General features: G+C 46.6%; 2 protein-coding genes across 2 annotated transcripts; one reads left to right on the top strand and one right to left on the bottom strand.

Annotated features, from left to right (window-relative positions):
* The first annotated feature begins 22 nt into the window (after positions 1–22).
* Positions 23–7,988, top strand: E4F1 (E4F transcription factor 1). Its single transcript, XM_035563450.2, has 14 exons — positions 23–170; positions 403–548; positions 682–778; positions 1,159–1,364; positions 1,586–1,706; positions 1,985–2,137; positions 2,450–2,616; positions 2,845–3,072; positions 3,365–3,470; positions 4,330–4,547; positions 4,864–5,062; positions 5,847–6,007; positions 6,636–6,698; positions 7,362–7,988. Exons 1-14 carry the CDS (start codon positions 23–25, stop codon positions 7,707–7,709), a joined length of 2,361 nt encoding a protein of 786 aa, XP_035419343.1. The 3' UTR covers positions 7,710–7,988.
* A 1,710-nt stretch (positions 7,989–9,698) lies between these two features.
* Positions 9,699–16,448, bottom strand: ZDHHC4 (zinc finger DHHC-type palmitoyltransferase 4). Its single transcript, XM_035563471.2, has 6 exons — positions 16,311–16,448; positions 13,558–13,631; positions 11,728–11,906; positions 11,496–11,621; positions 10,482–10,726; positions 9,699–9,995 (listed from the first exon to the last, which is right to left on the bottom strand). Exons 1-6 carry the CDS (start codon positions 16,398–16,400, stop codon positions 9,711–9,713), a joined length of 999 nt encoding a protein of 332 aa, XP_035419364.1. The 5' UTR covers positions 16,401–16,448; the 3' UTR covers positions 9,699–9,710.
* Positions 16,449–16,663: the final 215 nt, after the last annotated feature.

The following is a 16,663-nucleotide window of genomic DNA, read 5'->3' as shown; positions in this document are numbered from 1 at the left end:
TGGCCGTGCGGCGCGTTGCGACATGGAGGCCGCGACGGCGGCGGGCGCGGGGCCGGCGGCGCTTACGGCAGCCGCGGCCGGGGAGCGGCGGGGGGAGGCGGCGGCACCGGGCCCCTGCCCCGCCGGGCCCGCGGCCTTCCTCGGCCTCCCCGCGCCCTTCGGCGAGGAAGGTACCGGGGGGCGCCGGGAGGGCCCGGGGAGGCGGCGCGGGGCGGGGGGGGCGGCGGCGGGCGGGCGGCGGGGGCTCGGGGCTGGGGGTGCCGGGGCCCCCCGGGCCGTGCCGTGCCAGCGCCCCGGTGCCGTGCCCGGGCACCGGCCGTGCCCCCCGGTCGCCCCCCGGCCCCCCCCCGCCCTCCGCCGTCGGCTGATCGCGCCCGGTGCCGGGCCCGTGTCGCCCTGCAGATGAGGCCGACGTGCACAGGTGCGGCCGCTGCCAGGCGGAGTTCACGTCCCTGGAGGAGTTCGTCCAGCACAAGCTGCAGAAGGGCTGCCAGCGAGCCCCCGAGCCCGCCGCGCCGCCGCTCCTCCCGCAGCAGGAGGCACAAAAGGTGACGGCGGGCGGCCCCCGGCCGCGCCTCGGCGTGGGGTGAAAAGGGTCTGATGGGCCGGGGGGGGACAACGCAGTGCTACGTCTTCAGAAGTAACAGAGCTTTTCTATTAAAGTCTTACGTGTCACAGCAGGTCGTTCCCTCCGTCGAGGAGTCCATAACGGTTGCCCATATAGTTGTTGAGGCGTCTTCAATAGCAGAGGAGATCGGCAACGCGTCAGCGATAGTAGGTGAGCTTCGCGGCCCGCATGCCTTTACACCCCTGCTGTCAGGAACTTGTTCGCTTGTCCGGCGTCCTCTTCAGTTTGATTTCCGTTGTGGTTGGGTAAATGATGTCTCTGTGCTATATGCTTGGGACTGGGCGTAAAGAGGCAAGAGGCATCCCTAGGCCAGCTTTGCAGTGATACAAACTAGATTTAAACTTTCATTGCAGAAATACCCATTTTATTATTAACGCTATAACAACAAGAACTTTACAAAGACTCGTATTCCAGAGTTAAAGCACCCATTTCTCCTTCCTACCGCTTGAAATTCTGAGGGAGCAAGTTGATCTAGTCACGTAAAGCTGTCTTTTGTAAAGAGCATGGCTGTCTTTGTGTCCTTTTCCCAGGTAGTGGGCACATAAAAGAAGTCATTGTTGCCGGAGACCACGTTTTTGAAAACCCAAATGGTGATGTTGACGGGGAAGTCGCTGAAGAACAAAGCAACCCTGATGATCAGGAGCAGGATATTTCCACAGAACTGATAAAGGTTAAGCTTCTGGTTAACAAGGAAGGGCGATATGTGTGTGAATTATGCCAGAAGACGTTTAAAACAGTAAGTATGACTTCCGCTCTGTTAGATTAGTACGATATTTAGGCTAGCCCTTGCACTAAGATGTCTCAAGCTAACAATGTGCTTTTCTACTGCACGTATACTTTGAAATTAGAACTTCGCTTTTGAAAAGGAACTTTTTTTTTCTTGATAAAAAGCATGTAGTTGAAACGTAACATCCTCTACCATCTGAAACGTCTTTTAAAATGCGTTTCTTACCCTAGGCAAGCATCCTCAAAGCTCACATGATCACTCACAGCAGCAGGAAGGACTATGAATGTAAACTCTGTGGAACTTCCTTTAGGACAAAGGGGTCTCTGATTCGACACCATCGGCGCCACACTGGTAAGAGTACTCCAAATTGTTCCTTACTGCCGGAGTGCACTGCGTGTCGTTATCCAGCATACTTTAGAGCAGAACTTGTCGCCACTTTCCATCTTCTGCTGAGCTCTTGAGCTCCCTGATGTGCTCCCTGGGATGCTGGGAGGCAGCGTGGGGTTGTGGGATAGGCATAATCTGCTTGCTGTAAGAAGCTGGATGCGTTCTTCTCTAAGGGTGTCACACAGAACTTTAATAACTGGCAGTGGATAGTTTAACACAGTTATTTTGATTCTTATTCCCAGATGAAAGACCTTACAAATGCAAGAAATGCGGAAAAAGCTTCCGGGAATCGGGAGCTTTGACTCGGCACTTGAAATCTCTGACGCCTTGCACCGAAAAAATCCGCTTCAACGTGAACAAAGAAATAGTCGTCAATAAAGATGACTTGCCCGCAGGTCGGTGATACTGTAAATACCTGTCTCGTGTCTGATCAAACTGAGCGTGTTCCTGGTACTTGAACTATAAATTCTTTTTCATTTAAGGAAAATATATTGCTGCGGTATTCAATTCCTATCTTTTGCATGGGAAAAAGTAATTTTATATCGATCTAAGCTATTAACCCGAAGTGCCTGTAGCCAGGCACCAACTGTAAGAATGCTTGAGGATCGGGTACAAAGATGGTTTTAACAGGCACCTCGTGTTCTAAGACACACATTTAGAGGGATTGGCAGTATACCAGGCGATTCATTCTGCTGCTGTTCTTGAAGGTTCCTGCAGTTCAAACGCAGACACCGTTTCATCAATGGCGAGTGAATCCATTGAGACCTCGCCTGTGATTCATCTAGTGACAGATGCAAAAGGCAACGTTCTTCATGAAGTCCATGTCCAAATGCAGGAGCTTCCTGTCGTAGATGAAAAATCTCTGGACCGAGATGTGAGTGTCGTTTCTCTTGAATACCTTACCTACCCATCGTGTATTTTACACAAAGAAGTATTTTGAAGTATTCTACTTAGTGAAATTTTCTTAGGTGCCCAATATCATGGCATTTGTCACCTTGGCAATAGTTACTGTTGTACCAATGTTGCTGTGGGAAAAAAAAAAAAGGCAAAAAAAAAGCCTGCGTATTTGCTGTAGCAATTGTTGGGCTATTTATTCCTTCAGGAGCCACATCCCGAGGAGCTGCCATGTGAGGGGGAACCAAACAGCGAGAATCTGCTGAGGCAGGCCATGAGGAATTCTGGCATTGTGATAGAGAGAGTTGCTGTGGAAGAAATGCAGAAGCCAGATGAGCCTGCTGTACCGGCTGCAGAAGAACTAGAAAACGAAGTGGTGGAAGCAGAAGAGGAGCCCTGTGGGGAACAGTGTGTTGAAATAGAACAAGCGGAGTCTGTACGTTTGTACTTCCTAAATAGATTGTTAATCTGAGCCTACGCTTGGCTGTTTACAGTGGTGTTAGCCTGATCACCCTGCACATTGTCCTCCGTGCAGGTCTCCCTGTCCCTGTGTCTTTGTGCCAATTTTTATAGCGTGTCTTTTTGCTCGTTGCAAGTGTGTACGTTAGCGCATGCTCTCTTCTGTTAACATGTAAATCTTGTCAAAGCTGGGGTATTTAATTGGGAATTTAGTCAGCAACACTAACTGTACAAAACCCATATATGCTGTGCTGGTTTCTTTCAAACAGACAGATGCAGAAAGAACAAATGGGTACAAGAGTTACGTTTGCCCTCACTGTAATGAAGCCTTCAGTGAAGCTACTTCCCTCGAAACACACGTGAAAGGCCATTTAGGTAAGGCTCTGCTGCGTATGCTGTTGTCTAAAATGCGCTGTGTCTTACCATGTTCTTGAACGTGGTGTAGTTTTTGTTGTCTCGCATTCCTTGTCTTTATGTGGCCTTCAGCCATGCAAATTCAGTCGATGCTTTTCATATTTGCATGCTAAGGTTGGAGCAGCTGACTTTTCTGAAGTTTCAGAATAGAGTGTAAAAGAAGTACAAAAAAGGCTCTGCGTCTCAGGACCTGCATTGTATCCTCAGAAGTAGAGTTTTGTGCAGGGGCCAATTTAAAAGAGTAGTGAGGTCATAGGTGTTGAAAGGCTTCCTTGAAAGACACCAAAGACCCTAAGAGCAACATTTGAGTGCAGTTCACTTATGAACGAGACAAAGCCCATGCTCTGCATTGAAACTATCACTTTGCTTCTTTTCTGGGTCAGAATTTTTGTAAGAATTTTGTTATGGCAGTACTAGATACTTTCCTGGAAAGGGCTGAAGTGCAGAAGAGGGTAGTGCAGTCAGCAGCATGATGTCTTTTTCCTGCCTTTGGCTTGTGTTCAGAGAAGGGCCTCTGTGATCTGTTTTAGCCGTCAGTTAGCCGTGATCATTACAGATGGCAACACCACGAACTGGCCCAAGACAAGTGTTGCTTCTTGTAAGACACAAGTGAGTAACTGCACCATTTTCATTAGCCAGATAATGATAACCTCAGCTATTGCTGGTGGGTAAAATTGCCAGGTTTCCTTACTGTGCGGTGGCAGGGAATGCCAGTTCCACTGACGGTGTAGCAATGCCATTTGGGTGCGGTAACGATTGCAGGATTTTCCTGCTTTGCTACTCCTGGTTGTCCTGTATCCGCCATGTGTTCTCTCTCTAGATTACAAGCCTTTTAAGTGTGAGGAGTGTGGCAAAGAGTTCACAAAGGGTTATCTGCTAAAAAAGCATCAAGAAGTGCACGTGAACGAACGGCGTTTCCGCTGTGGCGAGTGTGGCAAGCTCTACAAGACCATCGCACATGTGAAGGGGCATCGGAGGGTGCATTCTGACGAGCGACCGTATTCCTGTCCAAAGTGTGGCAAGCGGTACAAGACAAAGGTGTGTCTCCCTTGCACAACAGGGTTGCCTTCAAAGTTCCCGTTCCAGAGCTAGGGTTTGGGAGAAGCTAGGAGGCTTCACAGCTGAATGAACAAATGCCAGCTAGTGTGGAAAGGAGGGACAGTCTTAATAAAACCGTCACAGTTATGAGGAAACTGTTCCTTTGTGTACAAAAATTTTATGTAATAGTAATACAGACATCTTTGACACGTCTTTAGTAAGAACAAGTCCTCAAAGATGCTGACTAACATTGGAAGCTAACATACTGCTTGCTTGAGTTTGTCACTGAGCTTCTATTACGTCTCTCTCTGTACAGAACGCCCAGCAAGTTCATTTCCGTACGCATTTAGAGGATAAGCCTTACGTGTGTCAGTACTGCAGTCGGGGCTTTCGGGAAAAGGGCTCGCTGGTCCGCCACATCCGCCATCACACAGGGGAGAAGCCTTTCAAGTGTTACAAGTGCGGGCGAGGGTTTGCGGAGCACGGTACTCTCAACAGACACTTAAAGACCAAAGGTGAGGTGGCAAAGCTTGTCTGTGCTGTGGTGGGGGCGGATGTCTGTGTTCTGGGATCTGGTTTGGACAGGCTGCATTTTGGCTGAATGATCCTGAGTTTTCAGGGTGGTACGAAATGTTTAGGATGGTTCTAATGACCTTCGTCCAAGGCCATTTGTTTATCTGCATCTCTCTTGCATCAAAAGAGGGGATGCGGGGATTTATTTATTTATATATTTTGATCTATGTTGAGCGGTACTTTGTTTAGGCCAAAAAAAAATGGCCACTGTTGCTCCTTTGCCTCCTAAGTGTGGATTTTCAAACTTCCGTAGGTAGTGATGATGATGCATTGAGATTGTCCTGTGAACCTGTGTTACCCTTACAAGAGAGTTTCCCCGGTAGATAGTGAAATGCAGTGCGTAAGCAGAAAAGATACACTGCTTAAACCATGCCAAAAGTTTTACATCTGTTGTATATTCTTTACATACGGCTTTTGAAATCCTGTACGATTTTATGCATCTGAATTTAGTTGTGTATTTCTTCAAATTGTACTGGGCAGCTGCTCTGCTCGAGGCTCAGGTCTGTTGTCTGATGTAGCAGAGGCCTCTTCTAGGTCCGTATTTGGCTTGGTAGGATCAGAGCATGCTGACTGCTGGCCGTTTGTCAGTGGTATCCTGTTAAAGGGGTCCCATTAGTGCTGCAGAGTACTTGTCAGATACTCCAATATTTGAGTTGGTTCTGGAAAATATTGTGTGTGTTTTCCTTTTTCCATCGTTTTTTCCATCATTTTTGGAATACCAATGAGGTGGCTGCCTCCTGGCTTTGAAAGAGGTGGAGGAAGTGATGGTGTCTGAGGAGAGTCAGTCGGCTGATAATTTAGCTGCAACAGTCATCTCTGAGGATCCTCATACTGTTTTGGTAGAGTTTTCTTCAGTGGTGGCAGACACTCAGGAATACATTATTGAGGTAAGAAATGGGGCAAAAAACCTTGTTGTCCTGCATGTGATAAAGGCACAAAAGTGAGAATGTGGGTAAGACTGTCCATAGTTGATCAGAAGGCTGAGACGGAGAACTTCTGACTGTTCAGGATTTTTGTCCTTGCTTCAGCTTACTTTCAACATTTAATTACTCTTTTCTCCCATTTTTAGATAGCTTTTCTTTTGTCTGAAATAAACATTTTTTAACCGTCTCTGGCTGCCGAAAGCAACGAATGATGCATTTTGCTTTCTTCCTCTTTGTGACAAGGAGCTAGCCCTCATCTGTGCAGAACAACAGTCCATTATTGAGTGCCTTTAGTGCTGCCATAGTAAACATTGCGGCTGCTACTGACAGGAGAAAAAATCTGCCCGTTGGCAGAGTCCTGCTGAGAGAGGATGTTCTCTTTCGGTTGTTTGTGAGCACTCTGCAGTACTCTGAAGTAGCTCTTCATAGTGGGCTTTAGAGAAAATTTTAAGTTGTTGTCTTTAGAGTAGTTACTGCGTCATGGAGGAGAAACAGGAAGACTTTTATAAAAGATCTTAGTGTCTTGTATCGCGGAAATAGAAGATTTTTCATAATAATCTAAAAAGGGAATCATTGTATTTTGTCTTTCAAGACTGCTACTGAAGACATGGAGACCAGTGAAGCTACTGAAATCATAGAGGGAACAAGACATGAGGTGAAGCAGCCATTTAAACTGTTCTTTCTGTAGGTCCTTTCTGTAGGTGAAATGAATTACTTTTAGTGTCTGAAAGTCATGCTAAATAAGCCCAACTTCAAGTAATTTATATACCTACCAGTGCAGTTTTGCAGATCTGTCTGTATAAAAACACAATAGTGGTCATACTGGGTTTGACCAAAGCTCTGTCTAACTCTATATCCCGTGAGTGATGGTGGCTAGGAACTTGGAGGGCTTAACACGTGAGAATGTAGCTGCTGGCTGTGTAGAATTGTACAACACTTCGGCCTTTGGAAGTGATCCTCCTAAGGAATTTGTGAGTGCTAGAAACAGTGGTTGTTGCAGAATCAGAGGCTCTTTGGCTGTAGTCAGCCAGACTGAATGACTGGGCGTGCATCGTTACGGTTTTGCTATGATCTGACTTGCTGTAGAAAGTACCCCGCCGGAGAAGTGTCTTCAGTGACATGAGGTGCTACTTGTTCTAAGAGCCTGCTGTTCTTGGGTTGATGAGAACTTCAGTGAGCAGCTGGAGGAAACTGGAATTAAATGCTGCTTGTAGTACTGCACTGCTAGTCATTGTGCGCTGCTTAGGGTTGTAATTGTATGCATTTCTAACACCACAACACATCAAGAAATAACTTGGCCCCTTTTCTCGTCATGTAGGTCGACAGCCACATTATGAAGGTTGTGCAACAAATAGTAAATCAAGCAAACTCTGGTCACCAGATCATTGTACAGAATGTCACCGTGGCAGAAAACTCCGAGGTAACCACAGACGCTGCAGACACCATCACCATTGCGACCCCTGAAAGCCTCACGGAGCAGGTGGCTATGACGCTGGCTTCTGCCATCGGAGAAGGAGCAGTGCTGACTACAGAGGGTAGCATCGAGACAGAAGAAGCGACAGTGACCATGGTGGCATCAGAGGACATTGAAATAATGGAACACGCAGGAGAGTTTGTGATCGCCTCCCAGGAGGGGGAGGTGGAAGTCCAGACTGTGATTGTGTAATCGCCAACGTGCAGCTACTGACAGATGTTAATGTAAAACTAATTATTTTTCTCCAGGTTGGGGAATTTGATCAATTCTAAGTTTGCCATTACAATTGTTCAAAGAGCAAGGGAGGGAATGCCTTATAGGTAAGTGGCTTAACAGGATGGTACAGGCCTGAGCTATTTTCTGTTCAAAATGGAAATTAGTAGTTAAAAACCTCTGCGTGGGTATACCGTGGAGGTGGCCGATATGCCACATTTGATGGTCTCAGTGTTTTGTACAGCTGCCTCAAATAAAGGAAGAGCCTTTAGAAAGCATTTACCTCTGACCACAGGACAGTAGCGTTCTGGTGTTTAAATTTAAAGATTCAGAAAGTGAAACAAGTAAATAGGGTCTTGTAAGAGACTACTTAAATTAATCATATGCATTTAAAACAAAACAAGAATACCAAACCTAAGGAGTTCTGGTGTGCATTTACTACCAGTCAAACACTTTCATGCCTTTAACCTCACTACTTTACTTCTCCTAAGGCATGGTACTGCAGTATTTTTTTTTTTTTTAATTATTTTATTTTGTATTCCAGACGAGTAGCCTTATGTACTGGTCTATGAAAGAATGCATCATCGTACCCTTGCAAAGCCAAACAGGCTGCTCTGAGAGCTAGTCTGTTGGTGTGTAAAGCCATAATGTACATGATTTTTTTAAAATCATATATGGATTTTTAATTGCATATTGTACAGATTTGGCATGTAAATACATTTTTAAAAATAAAGTTATTTAAAGTTCTTACTATATTTTTCCAATTTCTGCTATATTGTCACTCAAACAGAAGAATTTCTGAAAGGAGAAAAGAACAGGGCCGCTTAATATTGCGATTAAGAAACCTTCATCGTTGGGTGAGTCAAAAACGGTCTTCCTCCCAGACACACACAGATCTCTTAAAGCAGCCAGTACATCTGTGCTGGTGGAGGTCTTTCAAGTGATCTATAGTTAACATTCCACTTAGAGGGATTTCAGAAGGTGACTTGCATAGCTGTAAATTTACTTCTGCCTTTGATCATTAAGGCAGGGTGTTTTCTTGAAGGACACTGCCAAAGGGCCTTTCAGAGCTCACCTAAAACATCCCTGTGCGGAAGTGGAAGGCCATGTTACCGCTCTGCTTTTAAAGGTGCCTGTTCTGTGAATGTAGGTGAGCAGCCTTAGAAACAGCTTTGACAGCTTTTACTTCCCCTGCAGCAAAATGCCAAAACCACAAAGAAATACCTAGGACAGGGTCAGGGCTCTCACTCCTTGTACATGTTGTTACTAGTAACGGGTTAAACATTTGCCAAGTAAAGGCATTCACCGCAGTCTGCTGGACCAAACTTGCTTCTTCATGCCAGCAAGTTCGTTACTGGTCTCTCTAATAAGATCTCACCACGTCAAGTATATCCTAAGTAGTGCTCTGCAGAGGCATTGTTAATCAGCAACTCACAGCTGACTGCACCATTCTACCTTCCTACAGGGCAAACAAAATGTGAATAATCGACAAATGATGTATCTTTATATGATGGTCCACATGTATGTCCTCACTACATTGCTGTAAAGTCTCCTGCAGGAAGACATAATTAAGATGTACCAAAGTAATTTAGGAACTCAGTTTGCCTGTTGTGCAGTGGCACGTTATGCAGCATACAACCAGTAATGGTAACTTTTTTTTCAGCTCCTTGCATATGTGTGTGCATACCCTAGCCGAACCTACCTCTAGTACAGCAGCTTCTGGGCTGTGCTGTGTCTGAAAAGACTAACACGTCGCTTTAACAGCTGGTATGAGCAGTGTTACAGGCAAACTTGCAAACACTATTTTTTTGAAGATTCATCACCTTTATGAAAACAAAGTTTATAATTAACTGAAATACAGTAACCTTTTTTTTTTTTTTACAAAAGTTGCTTGTGGTATCAAAACACACTGTTTAATCAAAGTCTTAGAAAAAGTATAAAAAATAAAAATAGAAAAGCCTAATCAAAGGGGTAGTAGTTTCATGTTTTCTTCTCTTTTTCCAGCACTGTGGGAGGCTTAAAGATTTCCTTTAAATTCATCCAGACTCCTTTAGAATAAATATTTTTGTAAACAACTTGTCTGTCATAGGGCTGCAATGTTAGATGGTGGGAACACCCAGATCTTCTGGATTTATGCCACTCATTGGAAGTTTGGTTGGTTAAAGCCAAATATAGATTGAAACAGCAGTACGCACCCAGCAGAAGTGTGAGAAGAATAACAAACCCAAGCATGAAGACAATCCTAGGAAAAGTCAAGAAAAGGTGCTGCAAGGAAAGAAAATAATAACTTGGTTACAAAGTTGAAGTACTAAATCACATGGCATAAGAGACAATGCAACATCCCACCTGAAATGCTTGTCTATACATGTAACCGCTGCCCCAGAAACAAGGTGATAGCTCCATCCTCCCTCCAGCTCAGCAACGCTCCATTCTAAATTGAATCTTTGAGTAAAGCATGCGGATTTCCAGAAATGTAATTCTTTGCAAAGCTTGCTAATAAATGGGGGCATTTTCTAAACCCATTTATTTCTGAACGTTTACATTTTTGTACTGGAGGATTTTTTTTTTATTATTTTATTTAAAAAATCATCAACGCAGATGCACTGCAAAACTGCCAAAGAGGTCACAATCTGGTACGGCTTCAGATTTTGGTGACACGATACAGTTTAAGCAGCTCTTTGTTGAGTTAAATTCCAGCACTGGGAAATCTAAATTCCAGGTAGGCTAATGGCCCAGTGAGCATAAGCTTACCTGAATGAGAAAGAGAATATCAACAGCCTGCTCTTGTCCTTGGTCATCAATGTAACTCCCGTGCATCATATCTGACAGCAGCACCACTTGGATGAGAAACGCTACTGTGATGCTCGCAATGGTTGCAGCCGTAACAGTCAGCGTGGAGAGGTAGAAGAAGAAATACCTTGCGTTGAAGGCACCAATGCAGTTGTTGACCCACACACAGTGGTGATCAAAACGGTGTACGCAGATATTGCAAAAACCTGATCAAAAGTGAGTGACAAGACAGCTCAGTTAGTTGGCTTTTAAGCAATCAATTTGATTTTTACACAGTTTAGAATAGCTCTTCATCCAAGAAAAAATGATGGTCATGATTTAGGTGATAATGTTTTAAGCAAATCAATGAATTTCAACCACATACCTTGAAATAAACATTAAAAACAAACACGTGTACCTCATTTCCTCTTTTGTTCACCAACCAAGACTAGAGCCAGGTTGGACTGGGCTTTGAGCAACCTGGTCTAGTGGAAGGTGTCCCTGGCCATGGAAGGCAGTTGGAATTAGATGATCTTTAAGGTCCCTTCCAACCCAAATCATTCTATGATTCTGTGAGTTTGGCTTCTCTGACAATACTGCCTATTGCGGCATGTGAAAGTTAGAGATTGTATCTCCCTGCTTTATTTTAAGTGATGATGATAACAGCAAATTCTGCAAGAGAAACACAAAATCCTGAGCTCAGCTCTTGGCAAGCAATGATTTTTATTTCACCTCTAAGTACTCAAATGCTTGCCTATCCCTGACCCAAAACAATACCCTCAGAATTGGTAATTTCTGTGAGAATAATCAACGTCAAAATTGTTCTGTGAATGGGCAAAGGGCAGCTGTGATCTGGGACCCTGCTAAAAATGAACAAAATCCTGTGTGTATTGAGCTGGGTAACAAAACAGATATAGTGTGAACTGCAGTTATTGATAAAGAACTAATTTGGGAGTATATTATTGTTACGCTTGCCAAGCAAGTTAACATTCTTACTGCAGTGTTTGGATCTGGCTGGCTTCTCCATGTTGCACGTAGGGCACAGGATGCCTTTCTGAAATAATGCACCATCATACGCATAAATCTTCATCAGTGATGCATGATTTGATTTTGTTATTATACCTGTGGGAAAAAAAAAACAGGCGTAAATAGTAAAAGTATTGGTGTTTGCAACATTTTTTAGGTTCCATTTTCAAACAGCCACAGCCCGCAATCAGCATGAGCTTACCGGGATCGGCACGGGAGCAGAGAACGAAGCAGCCGATGTTCCCAGCCAGCAGCAGGTAGGGCAGGAGCAGAAGGAGGAGGTGGAACTCCAGCTCCCAGCAGTAAACAAACACTTCCCATGTGTACTCAGCATAGACTGCCGCCTGCAAGGCTACGTGCAGGACAGCGAACAAACGGCTTCTGCAACAGAAAGGGGACAGTCTGTTTAACGCTCAGCATCCCGATTAACGGATCAAGTACGCTCAGGTGATCAGCACAGACTTTCCAAATGCAAGGGGACATCTCTTTTAGGTTTTTAGGCCAACATGGACTGCATATTAAGAGTGTTCTCTCCACCCAGTGACTCCTTCGCACATGAATTCATTTAAAAACACCAGCTAAATTCACTCCCATTATTAGCACGTCCTTGGGATTTTTTTCTGTCAGAGTCCAGTACAGTCTCATAGCCCCTGTGTGCTCCTAAAACATGTCACAGCAATAGGCTACAAAATATTCTGCCAAAAGACATTTGCTACATGCTGCTCTGAAAGCAAAGAAAAACCCCAATAAAAGGTAATTTTAAAAAACTGTAATATAGAAGAGCTGTAAGCAGCTGTTCTAAAAGAAAGCGTGGCAGAACGTTACCGATGGCGAGCGCTGGTTCCAGCCTGCCAGCAGACTACAGCTTCTGCGAGGCAAGCCGCACAGCTGCTCGGCATGCAGGCTGGTTTGGGGTGCATCAGCTGCGCCGCAGCTTCCAGCAGCCTGGCAAACCAACACCAGATAAGCCGTGCGTTAGGAGAGCGACTTCCACTACAGCTCTTTGCACGATACACCAGTTTGCTGGACTTCTATCACCAGTTTGAAATAACTAGCAAGAGGTATTTTCCTACAGCGTGACAAGCTCTCCTCTCCTGCTCTCTCCTACACTGTTTCTGTGTGCAATCCAGTGAGATCCTGGTGATCTCCTCTCAGCTGCAGGGCTGCAAGAAGGCTCCCTCAAGTGCTGCACCTCGCTGCACCTCTGCGTGAAATGAGAAATCTCTCGGTGAATGAGGTGACGCAGCAGAAGGGCGTGCTCGAAGGATCCAGGTGCCTCCAGCACGCCGCGTAAGCTAGCAGTGACAACTACACCAGGCTCATCAGATAATTGCTCTGTTGCTGACTGCACATTTGACAGTGAAACCACTCTCCTGGGCTGTGTTAACTAACACCAGAAAATCTGCACAGCAGGTGATGGAACAACAGCAGTGTGCAATCGACAGCTGTAGACGCCCCTCGAGTGCCTGGCAAACTGGAGTTGCCACCCCCAGGGGAAGGGCATTTAAGTAGTTCCTGAAGCAGATCTTAAAGCACCAAATTTTACAGGACACTACACAATTCACCTTAATACAGCAGGCTGCACACTGGCAGCTGTGCAGCTTCCCCTTGAGCCACCTGCACGTCCAGGCTGCTGGACTAAGACTAATGGGATTTGAGGGGGAGTGGGGATCACCAGCTCTGTCTACACTCATTCCGCAGCTGCCAGGGAGTTTGTTTTGTAATTCTCCTGTGGATGCAGCTTCCCACCAGTGTGACCAGCATCTGTTGTAGTGGAAACTCCCGAGCCACGTTGTTTGTCAAATATGTTCACATGTTTCAGAGTCCCATCTTCTCAACAGAAGGAACAGAAAGACAACAGTATGGCAAGCCTTAAGGGAAATCTGTAATCCCCACCAAGCATCCCTAATGAAGATGGAATATCTGAGGATAACACCGAAAGCTCCGGTGGTAGCAGTGGCAGGAGATCATCAATAGTAATCAGGAACGTTAGCAAAAACAATGTCAAAAGCATAAAATAAACATGCATTACCGTGTGTGGAAGAGCCTGTGAAGCACCTTCTGTGTCACTCTCTGGAGCCGTGTGGGGATTACCAATGACAATACCTGAGGCAAATGAAAACACTGTTACCGGTACCGCACATCACTTCTGTCATGGGCACAGTTCAAACAAAAATGTAAGTCACCTCACCCCTCACTTATCTATCCCTGTACCCGTATCACCAGGGAGGAGGCTCGTCTTCAGGGGCATTTGAGCTCCTAAGAATATAGGCAAGTAGTTGCTGGGGCTTTCAAAAGGGGAGTGAGGTTCCCTATTTCTGAAGCCCGGCAGGCACAAGCAAATTTATCTGGGTTAATGTGTGAAAGTTATAAGGAGCTTTTATCAGGTTATAGAGTGGTTCAGTGGCTGAGCAGGGGATAGAACTGAGCAATTTCTCAACTACAGTATGCTTCATCAGGACATACGACAGATGTCAGCAGAGATAAGCAAAAAGATAAAGCCTGCTATCCTCCAGAAAAACAAACAAACATACAAAACCACAAAGCAAAACCCCCAACCCCAGCTTCTTCAACTACAGCCACAATTCAGTCTGATAGCTCCATGTCTGTCTGAGTGCCGTTTCAAAAGCAGCCAGACACAATGAAGAATAAAACTGCCCGTCTTCATTCAGTGACATCCTCCGCAATAGGCTGTGACTCTGGGGTTGTTTGGCTCTGCTGTTCAGAAGATGACAGATCTCTATAGCAACACGCTGCTCCATCAGTGGTGGAAGAAATAGAGCAGCTGAGCCTATTTCTAGCAGATATGGAAAGAAAATACGCAGTCAGAGCTTTTTATCTTAGATGTGAAAGACCAGAAGGCAAAAAACATATGTAGAGTTGAAAGATGTCAAATATTTTTCTTTTAAGTGGTATGCCTCTTATCAGCAGTTCAAGTTACAAGCCTTTTTAAAAAGAGATTGAATACTGCAACAGGAGACACGTTAGGCAACTAGACAGAAAAGCAACCTATCACACAATTGCAAAATCCAAATTTAAACGAACTGTGTGTTAATTACAGCCCAACACTGCACTGATAACCTGAAACACCCACCATTCCCCCACTTACAGAACACCCATCCCTTGTATTTTCGACACTTCTTACATCAAAGAAAAAAGCTCTTACAATACAATTTGTGCTTGCGGTGATAACAGAGGTGTGAGGGAACGAGACCCGTGTAATGAATAAAACCAGCCTGCGCAGCTGAACCACTGGCGGCTTGGAAAAGACTCGGGGGTGGACGATGACTTGCCACAGAGCTAAAAACAGCTGTGCTGTGTGCAAGTGGTTATTTCGTATTGCTCATGATGAATACCTTGAAGGGTCTTCAAGGAGTGCAGTCAAACAATTTCAATCCACTCCCAGGTTTATACACTTAATTAATTACAGTCAGAAATTAATTTAAAATACAGTGTCTACAGAAACTATTTAGCACTACCCATATTTATTTCATGCATACAAGTATCAGTTGCATTTCTCCAAAAAGGGATGTTATAACACAGCAGCATTTTAGTTGCTGATTGCTACATGTTTCTTAAAAGTACCTATTAAGGAATGTGGCAAAATAACAAATTTCTCTGCACAGTCATCTGAGCGTCTATGAAACAAAATGGTAACACTAGGAACAAAAATCTATGTCTGTTTAGACTCTCATAAGCAGCACTAAATATTATTTACAACTTAAGTAATTGCCTTATCCTTTCCCTGGCAAGATTGCTAGGCCTTTTTTTTTCCCTATTCAGACACAGCCCAATAGACAGAGAAATAAGCTAGCACCTTGTCAATTCATTCCCTGCTTTTACAACAGAACACCAACTCTTAATCCTCTTCTAAAGCTCCTTCACTTTATTAGGAAACAACAGCCTGCAACATTACTACAGACTCACCTTAAAAGCTTTCCCTAAAACATTTATTACCAGTTATAATTCTCTCCCTATTTTAATTCTCAGCACCTCCCCAGAACTTGCTCCTCTTAATGGGAGCAGCGGGTACCACAAGCTGCGCATCCTTGGGGCTCGTTACTGAGGAGCATCTCACAGGTGAAGTGCGAGGCTGTCACTGAACAACGGGATTTTGGCACGGCAGGAAAAAGTAATTTTAGCACAGCGGGACAACGCGATTTTGGCACGGCGAGATGTGCCACCCTGCTACCGCCCCGGTGACTGCGGGCGGCCAGCCTGGCGCAGCAGCAGCTGCAGAGGCCACCCCTGGGTGCAGGCAGGCTGTGAGCAGCCGCCTGGGCAGGGTTTCGGCAGCCCGAAGGAAGCAGACTGCTGCTGCCGGTGCCGGTGGGCATCCTCCTGGGAGGTGGGCATCCACCTGAGGCGTCATCAGCACAGGCCGAACCGCACATCGCCACTCAGACGTACCCACACGTACCCCCAGTTTTTACAGAGCAGACTGATATCCTCGCACATACACATTTTATGGAGGAGGCCGAGAATCCTAGGAGGGTTAGGGCTGGCAGGGACCTTGCAGCCCGCCTGGTCGCAGCCCCAGGGGCACGACCCAGCCCCAGCCCGGGCTGCCCCAGCCCCGTCCAGCCCGGCCCGGGGGCACCCGCGGCTCCCCGGGGCAGCCTGGCCAGGGCCTCGCCGCCCTCTGAGTGCAGAATTTCCTGCTAACGTCTAACCCAAACCGGCCCTTTTAGCTTAAAGCCGTTCCCCCTGTGACCACCCCCTCCCCCGCGCAGCGCCCCCTGTCCCCGCAGCCCCCTGCGAGCCCCCCCCAGCCCCGGGCCCTACCCGCGCCGCGCTCCCCGGGCAGCCGCCGAGCAGGGCCGCGGCGGCCAGCAGCAGGCCCAGGTACAGCGCCAGCAGCACCGCCAAGTCCATCGCGGCCCGGGCCGGCCTCGGGGCGGCTCCCCCGGCACCGGGCGGGGGCAGGAGGCGGCCCCCGGGGGGGCGGGGGGGGCTCGGCCGGGCCCGGCTCGGAGGGCGCTGCGGGGCCGGGCCCGCACGCGGCTGCTCGGAGCGCCCCCTCCCGGGGCCTGCCCCCGGCCGCGGCCCGAGGCGGTGGATGAACGGGGACCCAACGCCGGTCCCCGGGCGGCGGAGCCGGGCTGTGGCGGAGCCGGTGGCGTCCTGAAGGGGATGCA

This window comes from Cygnus atratus, chromosome 15 (genome assembly GCF_013377495.2).
Source record: "Cygnus atratus isolate AKBS03 ecotype Queensland, Australia chromosome 15, CAtr_DNAZoo_HiC_assembly, whole genome shotgun sequence".
Classification (NCBI taxonomy): Eukaryota; Metazoa; Chordata; class Aves; order Anseriformes; family Anatidae; genus Cygnus; species Cygnus atratus.
This window is presented reverse-complemented; position numbering and strand designations above follow the sequence as displayed.

Coding starts and splice junctions, on each gene's coding strand:
- E4F1 (XM_035563450.2), top strand. CDS start 23: ATGGAGGCCGCGACGGCGGCGGGCGCGGGGCCGGCGGCGCTTACGGCA. Junction 1,707..1,984: donor ACACCATCGGCGCCACACTG/GTAAGAGTACTC, acceptor TCTTATTCCCAG/ATGAAAGACCTTACAAATGC. Junction 2,617..2,844: donor AAAAATCTCTGGACCGAGAT/GTGAGTGTCGTT, acceptor TTATTCCTTCAG/GAGCCACATCCCGAGGAGCT.
- ZDHHC4 (XM_035563471.2), bottom strand. CDS start 16,400: ATGGACTTGGCGGTGCTGCTGGCGCTGTACCTGGGCCTGCTGCTGGCC. Junction 11,907..13,557: donor CACAGGCTCTTCCACACACG/GTAATGCATGTT, acceptor TTTCTGTTGCAG/AAGCCGTTTGTTCGCTGTCC. Junction 11,622..11,727: donor CTGCTCCCGTGCCGATCCCG/GTAAGCTCATGC, acceptor TTTTTCCCACAG/GTATAATAACAAAATCAAAT.